This window comes from Macaca fascicularis, chromosome 9, assembly GCF_037993035.2.
Source record: "Macaca fascicularis isolate 582-1 chromosome 9, T2T-MFA8v1.1".
Classification (NCBI taxonomy): domain Eukaryota; kingdom Metazoa; phylum Chordata; class Mammalia; order Primates; family Cercopithecidae; genus Macaca; species Macaca fascicularis.
Genome location: NC_088383.1, coordinates 111,402,961 through 111,412,105, shown reverse-complemented (window position 1 = coordinate 111,412,105; position 9,145 = coordinate 111,402,961). Strand labels below are relative to the sequence as shown.

The 9,145-nt window shown below is 60.4% G+C and overlaps 1 protein-coding gene across 5 annotated transcripts; it reads right to left on the bottom strand.

Annotated features, from left to right (window-relative positions):
• Positions 1–68: 68 nt before the first annotated feature.
• Positions 69–8,043, bottom strand: NFKB2 (nuclear factor kappa B subunit 2). Of its 5 annotated transcripts, none has more exons than XM_074002607.1 (23): positions 7,938–8,043; positions 6,597–6,689; positions 6,244–6,325; positions 6,087–6,127; positions 5,749–5,847; positions 5,521–5,672; positions 5,159–5,265; positions 4,907–5,065; positions 4,505–4,609; positions 4,293–4,378; positions 4,073–4,211; positions 3,735–3,860; positions 3,090–3,299; positions 2,869–3,010; positions 2,388–2,502; positions 2,091–2,304; positions 1,759–1,928; positions 1,535–1,637; positions 1,253–1,404; positions 1,066–1,135; positions 678–850; positions 434–545; positions 69–341 (listed from the first exon to the last, which is right to left on the bottom strand). In XM_074002607.1, the coding sequence occupies exons 2-23, from the start codon at positions 6,615–6,617 to the stop codon at positions 217–219; spliced, it is 2,703 nt and encodes a 900-aa protein (XP_073858708.1). In that variant the 5' UTR covers positions 6,618–6,689; positions 7,938–8,043; the 3' UTR covers positions 69–216. The 5 variants fall into 5 exon arrangements, with proteins under 5 accessions (XP_073858708.1, XP_073858709.1, XP_005566349.3 ...); XM_074002608.1 differs by having other exon boundaries at positions 69–338; XM_005566292.4 differs by lacking the exon at positions 7,938–8,043 and adding an exon at positions 6,781–6,912.
• Positions 8,044–9,145: the final 1,102 nt, after the last annotated feature.

Sequence of the window (9,145 nt, the reverse complement as noted above, 5' to 3'; positions counted from 1 at the left end):
ACCATGCCTGGCGTGTGGGCAGGATGGGTAGCTGGTTCCAGGGACAAGAGTCACATCAGGGGCTGCCATAAGTTGGGAAGGAGGGGTCCTCCCCTTCCCATGAGAATCCTTTATTTGTCCCAACTGAGGGGTGGGTGTGGGGTGTTAAATAAGATTTGAAATAGGTGGGGACACTGTACAGGGGGTGCAGGAAGGGGGGTGGTGGCGGGCAGCAAGTCAGTGCACCTGAGGCTGGGGGTGCCCGTGGCAGAGCCCTCCTGGCGGCTCAGGGGGTGGGCCCAGCTTCTCTGCCTCCTGCTCCACTGACTGGCTCCCGTATGCACTGTCTTCCTTCACCTCTGCTGGGGGTAAATGGGGACAGGAATGGGATAGTCAAGGACTCAGGCCTCCCACCCTCCAAGCCCAGATCCCCCTTCCAGGGATGCCCCTTTACCTGTGCTGGGCAGCTTGTCTCGGGTCTCTGGACCCCTCAGCAGCCTCACTCCCTCCTCTAGGCCCATATCAGACAGGGCCTCCAGCAGACCTGCCATGTCTCCGCCAGCCAGCTAAAAAAAAACAGCGGGATGAGGTCTGAGTCATGGTTAGGGTGTATGCTTGGAAGCCCTGGGGCCAAGGAGGCACCTGGACTCAGATCGGGAAAGGAGGATGGGGAGGGGGCAGGGCGAAGGCCAACCCACCTCATAGCTGCGCAGGAGGCTGCCGCTGGGCGAGGCCGTCTGTCGGTACGTGTCCACCAGGCTGCGCAGCCCCAGACGCTCTGCCAGCTCTGCCCAGCTGCCCTGGGCTTCTGGCCCGTCTAGCAGCTGCTCCAGGTTCTGCAGAGCTGTATCACCAAGTGACAGTCCCGGCCCTGAGGGGGACACACAGACATGTCATTTACCTCCAGAGTTGGGTGGGGACATGGACACCTGAACACTGCCTTTCTCCCAAGGTAAGCGACAGACAGGACCACGAGGGGTGATGGATGGGGCTGAAGGTAGAGAAAGGGAGGCCTCTTTCAGAGGGTCCTGAAGGAGAAGAATTTCTGTTTGAGGAATTGGGCTGGGGATGCTTGATGCTCCTCACCTGCAGGGCTGGGCGGGGTCAGGGGTGGCTCCATGGTACTCTGAGCGGCATTTATCAGCAAGGTCTTCACCTGGGGAGACAGCCGCCGCTCTGACTACCTCCCACCTCGTCCTTAAGCCCGTGTCTTTAAGTCCAGATACTCTGGACCCCGTCACTCAGAGCGCTTCTAGTTCCAGGCTGGCCTCACCTTGGTGCTGCAAGTGAGGTCAAGAGGCGTGTGGCCCCGGAAGCTGCTTCGGGTGTCCTTCTCAGGCCCTTCAGTGTCCGAGTCGCTATCAGAGGTAGGGGGTGAAGGCAGCGGGCACAGGGGCTCCTCGTTTTCAGCATGGATGTCAGCACCTGGGAGAGGGAGGCCGTCATGGGGAGGTTTGGTGGGGGCCCACATTAAGGACTGCAAAGTGGGAGGACTGGGAGGCACCTCTTTCCCTTCCCCTCACCCTGTTCAAGTGCCCCTGAGGGTGAGACTGACCAGCCTTCAGAAGGAGGCGGGTGAGGGTCGGGTACCCCAGTCCAGCTGCCAGGTGCAGGGGTGTGTTTCCCGCAAAGGTGCGAGCATTCACGTTGGCCCGGAGCTGGGGGTGCGAGCGGCAAGGGTTGACACCACAGCATGGTCCCCCTAGCCAGCCCCCGCTTCACCGTCTTTGGCCCCTCCACCACCCGTGGTCCCACTCCTTCCACAATCCTCAGTCCCACCTTGGTGACCAGATGGGTGACCAACCCCAGTTCCTCCATCTCGGTGGCTAGATGCAAGGCTGTTCGCCCCCCTTGCCGTTCTGTGGCCTCCACTTCAGCCCCACTGTCCACCAGCAGATCCAGGCACTCAGGGCTTCGGGCTCGGACCGCCAGGTGTACTGGATACAATCCTAAGGATACAGGATACTCAACCTGCAGCTATGACCCTTAAGGCGGTCCTTGGGCCAGCCCTGACCATTCAACCTTGACACCTCATAGTCCAATCTGCACACTGGTCAGACACCCTCCCTGGTCCCCACCTGCCCCCTAGTCAGGTGAGATGGGGAGCTCACCCTCAAAGTCAGGCATATGCAACAGCTGGGGCACAGCAGGAGCTCCACTCTGAAGCAGTGCACGCAGCAGCTCAGGGGCACCAGCGCCTGCCCGCAGCGCCAGATGCATGGCTGAGTCTCCATGCCGATCCAGCAGAGCTGGGTCTGCACCCACCCGCAGCAGAAAGCTCACCACACTCGTCTGCCTGGTGATCACCGCCAGGTGCAGGGGCGTCTGGGGATGAAAGCAGGGTGAGCCAGGCCCGAGACCCACCTGCCTTCCAACCCCTCCCACCTCCCCAGTAGGCGCCCCCGCACCTGGTGCAGGTGGTTGGTGAGGTTGACGACGCCGAGGTCCTGGGCGTGGTGGATGACATAGGCTATCTGCTCAATGACACTGGTCTGCCCATGGATGATGGCCAGGTGCAGCGGTCTGGGGGTTGGGGAGCGAGAGTCTGGCCCAGCCACTCAGAGCATCCTTCGCTCTCAAAGCCCCACCGCCCTCATAGACTCCCTCGCTGGGGCCCGTGGAACCCAGCACGTGGCCCAGGGCATCGCTGTGCCTGCACTTAACGTTTCCTAGCACCTTTTGAGGTAGGTAAGTGCTATAACTGTACCCCTTGCACGGTCGACAAAACTGAAATTTGGAGAGACCAAGCATCTTGAACAGAGCTGGTGAACAAAGAGGCCGGACTTGAAGCCTGGTGTGTCCGAAAACTGCAGAGCCCGGCTCTGTGCCGGTCCCTTTCCTGCCCCCACCCGACCCCGCGCCGCGTCCGCCAGGCCCTCTGTTGCCTACGTGTCTCCGTTCTCGTCCTGCGCCGTCAGCAGGTGGCGCTGTCCCGCCAGCAGCGCGCGCGCGTCCGCGGTGACGCCGTAGTCGAGTAGGGCCCGGGCGCTGCGCTGCGCCAGGCAGAACAGTCGCGCGTTGTACTCTCGGGCTGGGGGCGACAGAGGGCGTGGGTCAGAGCTGGGTCCTCAGCCCCAGCGCCCCGACCGTCCGTGCCCTGGAGGCCATACCTCGCTGCAGCATCTCCGGGGCCTGCGGCTCGCACTGGGGGGCCCTGGAGGGGGCGCTCGGCTCCGCGGCTTCCTCTCCGGAGTCCCTGCCGGGCACCGAGGCGGCCATCTGCGCCCCGCCCCCGCCTCCCGGGTAGCAGCCCATGGGGCCCGCGCCGGACTGGTAGGGGCTGTAGGCCAGGGAGGAGGGGAAGAAACCGAGGCTGCCACCTGTGGGTACAGGCAGGGCTGTGGGAAACGGGCACCAGCCAGGACTCTCCCAGTTTTGGTTTTTTTTTTTTTTTTTTTTTTTTTGAGATGGAGTTTTGCTCTTATTGCCCAGCCTGGAGTGCAGTGGTGCGATCTCGGCTCACTGCAACCTCTGTCTCCCGGGTTCAAGCGATTCTCCAGCCTCAGCTTCCCGAGTAGCTGGGATTACAGGCGCCTGCCACCATGCCCAGCTAATTTTTGTATTTTTAGTAAAGATGAGGTTTCACCCTGTTGGCCAGGCTGGTCTCGAACTCCTGATCTCAGGTAATCCGCTTGCCTTGGCCTCCCAAAGTACTGGGATTACAGGCGTGAGCCACCACGCCTGGCCTCTCCCTGTTTTTTTTTCCTCCACAGCTTCTCTTGCCTTTACCCCTCCCTCCATCAGCACCCCCTCACCTCCTCCAGCTCCTCCATAGCCCCCCGCTGCACCTCCAGAGCCTCCACCCATGTGGGAGCCACCCCCGAAGGGCTGGGAGAAGGTGGGCAAGGCCTTCCTCCGCTTCCGCTGCACCTCTTCCTTGTCTGGGGGCAGAGGAAAATGAGATTGAGCCCAATTATTGTGTCATGCCTCAGGGGCCCTTCCCAGAAGAGCCCTCAGGCTGGCTCCTAGGAAGCACCTCCTCAGACCCTCCACACTCCTGACTTGGCTCATGCATCCCCACATCTAGCTCTTGGGACCTTCTAGCCCAGCCTGGCCCCCCACCATCCCCCTGGGGTCCTCAGCCCAGCTCCACCTTCCACCAGAGGGTAATAGGTGAACTGTTTGGAATCAGACACATCCCCTCCTCGCTTGCGTTTCAGTTGCAGGAACACTGTTACGGGCCGCTCAATCTTCATCTTGTGATAGGGGGGTGTCCGGAACACAATGGCATACTGGGGGGTGCAGGGAGACACAGGGTGTCAGTGAGTCCTTAGCCTAATTTAGCCCCCAGCCTGGGCCCTAGCCCTGGATACCTGTTTATGCACATCTGTGGGAGAGAAGTCCCCAAAGGCCTGCCATCCATTCTCATCATCCTCATAGAACCGAACCTCAATGTCATCTACAAGGAAAACGGAAGCTTGGCCGCAGCTCCCGGTGGAATCTCCGGGGCCATTTATCCTAGAGCTTCCCTGGCCCCAGTCTTATATTCGATGTCCTTGGCGCCCAGCCTGGGCTCCAGTCTCACCTTTCTGCACCTTGTCACAAAGCAGATAAACTTCATCACCACCCCGCACAGAGCCTGCTGTCTTGTCCATTCGAGAAATCTTCAGGTTTGATGCCCCCGGAGACTCTATGGGGTGGGATATGGATTAGCTGAGATGATGCAATAGCCATGGCCACATTTAAGGAGCTTGGTGCTCTGTATTCCTTATCTTAGCAACCCCTGGAGCTGCAGGAACCACCCAATATTCGCATTTACTAAAGATAGAAGCTTCAGGGGGAGGAAATGACTTGCTCAGGATCACTCAGCATCTATGTGGCAGGGCCAGGTTCTGAAACCTGGGCCTGTTTGACTCCACAGCTTAAGGTCACCCCTCGTGCCACCTCTGCCACCAGGCCTGGCACCCCAGGTAGTCAGGATACTCACTGCTGTCATGGATGGGCTGGGAAATGACTGGCTTCAGGGGCAGGGAGAAGGAGCCATCACTGGCTCTAAGGAAGGCAGAGAAGCGCAGCCGCACTATACTCAGATCCATCACCTTCTTCAGTTCTTTGGCCTCCTGCTCCAGCTCCCGCTGCTCGGCCTCTGGGCAGTGGGTACATGTGTGACCCCTGGGCTTCTCCCTCCCTGCTCCTTCCATGAGCACCTCCCATGACCCTCCCCCCACCGCACCCATACCCGTAAGGCCCTGGGGCCTAGAGCGGAGCCGCTGCCTCTGAAGTTTTTGTATCATAGTTCCCATCATGTTCTTCTTAGTCACGTGCAGGACACCCAGGTTGTTAAATCTGAGGAGACGGGAGAATCAGAGGCCTTTGGCTGTGCAGTTCTTTCTTCCTGAGGTGCCTTTCCCATTGTCAGGGCTCAGCTCAGCCCTACTTCCTCAAGGAAGCCATTGGAGTTTCTACTTGGGCCCTTGGGTTTGGGGCCAACCTACCTCTCTCCCCTTGGTCAGATGCTAAGCTCATGGAGGTGGGCTGGGGCTTAGGACTGGCAGAGAGTGAGGGGCATATCAGTGGGGGCCAGGGGTAGAGGGCACCTACTGGGCAGTCATGTCCTTGGGCCCCACAGAAACGGCGCAGATCCCCAGCTCCGAGCATTGCTTGCCCACCAGACTGTGGGCATGAGCACGAGGTGGGTCACTGTGTGTTACCAGGTCTACCTCGATCTTGGCTGGTCCCTCGTAGTTACAAATCTAGGAGAGGCAGGGACTGTCAGGGCCTTGGGCGTGCTGTCCACTTAGCCAACCCTCCAGCACCATCCTGGCTCACCTTGACAGTGGGATAGGTCTTTCGGCCCTTCTCACTGGAGGCACCGGGCAGTCCTCCGTGGGAGGGGCCTTCACAGCCATATCGAAATCGGAAGCCTCTCTGAAGGTCCAAGGGCAGAGTAGCATTATGATCAGGGAAGACCACCCCGGCCAGCAGTGACCACAGTGCCTGGTAGTATCTGCTCTGAACCACAACTACAGCACTCTGATCAGCAGCAGTGACCATCCAATCCCCTGTGGCCTCCTTGGGCAATGGCTCCTCCATGGCCTGCCAGCTACCACTACCCCATTTGTCCCCAAAGCTGAAGCCATTCCACACCCTCCCTTTTGCTTACTCACCTGCTTAGGCTGTTCCACGATCACCAGGTAGGGGCCATCAGCTGGGGACAGGGAGACCTTGCTTAGCCACTATCTCCCAGCCCTTCCCCCAGGCAGAAGGCACATGCTCTCCCTCCCCCTACCTTTAGGACTAGAGGAGGTTAGTGAACTTACTGACCTGTCTCTGGGGCTGGCTCCTTGGGTTCCATAATGGAGGAGTTCAATTTGAAATCATCATATTCAATAATGCCATCCAGACCCTGGTTTGGAGACAGACTGGGGGTGGCATCCAACTCTCAGCGCCCCCCACGGCCCCACCTCCCATCTCCAAGTCCTCAGTGGTCACTCCCCCTCCTCCTCAGGCCCAAGAGAAAGCTCCTTTTGGAGGCAGAGTTGTAGACAGATGGACAGACTGGTAGGCTGAGAGCATCTGCGAGCATGCAGGTGTATGGCAGCAGAGGGGGCTCGGGCAGACAGGTGGACAGACACGGGGGGCGGCCGGCCGGGTCAGGGGCAGGCAGCGTGACTCACTGGGTTGTAGCAACTCTCCATGTCTCTGGGCTAGGCCCGGCTCTGTCTAGTGGCTCCGGCCAGGTTCTGCTTCCCAGAATTTTAGGCGCCCGCCTAAAGTTGGGAGGAGTGGCGTGGGGGAGGGGGTCAGATCTAAATGGGGGTGGGCGGGAGATGGGGGCCCAGATTTGGGGGACGGTCCGACCTCCTCCAGCCGCCCGTCCGGGTGTGGCGGGTGAGATCCGGTGGAGAGCGAGATCCGGAGTTGGGCTTGGCCGGGGAAGGGGCAGGAAAGTTAGAGCAGCTTAGGAAAGTCCCGAAAATACCAAGGGGAGGCGGGGCCGGAGGGGGCGGGCCTGGAAATGACGCCAGTGGCCCCGCCCTCACGACGGGAGGGGCGGGAGGCCCTCGCCAGTCTGCGGGTTCCCGCTGCTTTTCAGCGGGTAGAGGGAGAGGAGAGTCAGGGGAGCCGCGGTGGGGGTTAAGCCCCCTCCTCCCTCCAGGGCAGGGAACAGGAGGGTCCCTCACGGCCGTGGGGAGGTTGGCAGTCTGGAGCCAAGTCCGCCTCCCGCTCCCCTCCCCCGGTCTGGAGCAACCTTGGGAATTTCTGCCAGGAGGGAGGCCACGGCTGATAAACCCGGGGGCTTTTGGGGGGACATTCCTGCTGTCTGATGGCCTCCCCTTCGAACAGCCTGTAGGCGGGGGCTCTTTCCTGTGGGAGGCCCCGGGGTTCTGCCCCGAGAACACGATTCTGGGGCCGCGGGAAAAGTGTCTTCTCCTCCGGCTCCTCTTTTTCCCAAACCTCGCAACAGTAGCTGGTTCCACACCGCACCGGCTCTGGGCACGCAGGCGACAGGGAGACCTCTGCACGCTCCCCACCCAATACAAGCGTGTGTCTCCATCACAGCTCCACAAGTGTGTTTCGGCTCTAGTGCTTGGGTGCATGTTGTGTGTCCATGGCGTCAACATGAGTGTGCAAGCGAGCATGTGTGTAGACAGGTGAGTCCTGAGCTTCTCAGTGTGGGTGTGTGTCAGCGCCTGTCTTGATGTACAGACACGGGTGAGCGTATCTTGAGTTTGTGCGTGAAGGGTGTGGGTGCAGGCACCAGTGCACCGGTGGGCACGTCTCCGTGTGCATGTGTGTGCGAGTGCGACTGCACGGACGCTGCCGTGTGTGCGCCAGCACAGGTACAGGTGTACGTACGGGTCCGTGTGTCTTTGTACAAGGATGTCGACGTGGATCTGAGTGTCGTTGCCTGCGCGCCGCTGCTGCTGCTCCAGCCCCCGGCGCTGTCCGCTAAAGGCCCTCCTCCCGCTCTTCTCTTGTCCCGGCCACCCAGGGGTCTGAACCCAGCCACTCACCGTGGCGGAGGCTCTGGTTGCGGCTTCTCTCCGCGCCCGACCCACCTGGGACCGGTCGCGACACCTCGCCGGCAAGCAGGGCTTGGGGCCGGGAAAGCCCCTTCTCGGCCCCCCGGAGGGGGGAATTCCCATGACGTTTCCGTGCGTCGCGCCTCGCGCCCTTTTTCATTGGCTGAAAGTTTAACTCTGGACTGGCGCAGCCAACCCGGAGCGACTCGGGCGCGCCCCTGAGAGGGGACAGGCTCACTCAGGGCAGGGAGCGGGGCGACAGGCCACCAGGCGCGACAGGCCACCAGCGGGGCGACAGGCCACTAGTTCGGCCAGCTAGGGGACCGCCGAGAAGGTACCCGCTGACCCAGCGCCACCTTGGGCCGGGAGCTTCCGCTGCAGCTCGGCTTTGGCTGCGCCTAATGCTTGACTTTCTCCGAAGCGGGGGAACCCCAGGGGGAAGCCGACGGCCCCAGCCCTCGGGGCCCCCACCCTGAGCGGCGGGCTGCCGGGAAGTTAGCGGAAGAGGAAGGAAGTTGCTTTTGCGGTCGGTCCCGGGCGCCCTCTGGCGGCCTTCATGAGGCCGCGAGGAGACTCCATTTGGCCCAGGCCCCTGTCTCGCTCTGTCTCATCAGCCTCAGGGTTCCGGGAGAGACAGTCCGGACCTCGGACTTTTATAGAAGTGATAGGTTCCCAGCGGGCCAGGACTCAGGAGCTCTGCGCAGGAGAAGGGAAATTAAGTGTTTATCCACCACGGAGATCTGGAATATTAGAACTGAAAAAGGCATCCAGAGTTTAAACAGCTCAAATTTCCACCGATGTGGGAAATCGCCTCTTTTTTTTTAGTCTCAGACTGGAATGCAGTGAGGCGCTTTTGGCTCACTGCAACCTCCGCCTCTTGGATTCAAACCATTCTCCTGCCGCAGCCTCCCGAGTATCTGGGATTACAGTGCCCACCACCAAGCCCGGCTAATTTATGTATTTTTAGTAGAGTTGGGGTTTCACCATGTTGGTCAGGCTAGTCTCGAACTCATGTCCTTAGGTGATCCGCTGGCCTCCGCCTTCCGAAACGTTGGGATTACAGTCGTGAGCCACCGCACACGGCCTATTTCATTTATTTATGTTTTTGAGACAGTGTCTCGCTCTGTCACCCAGGCCTGGAGTACAGTGGCGCGATCATGGCTCACTGCAACCTCGAACTCCGGGGTGCACTGATTCTC

Coding starts and splice junctions, on each gene's coding strand:
- NFKB2 (XM_074002607.1), bottom strand. CDS start 6,617: ATGGAGAGTTGCTACAACCCA. Junction 6,326..6,596: donor TGGAGAGTTGCTACAACCCA/GTGAGTCACGCT, acceptor TCTCCAAACCAG/GGTCTGGATGGCATTATTGA. Junction 851..1,065: donor GACCCCGCCCAGCCCTGCAG/GTGAGGAGCATC, acceptor TGTCCCCCTCAG/GGCCGGGACTGTCACTTGGT.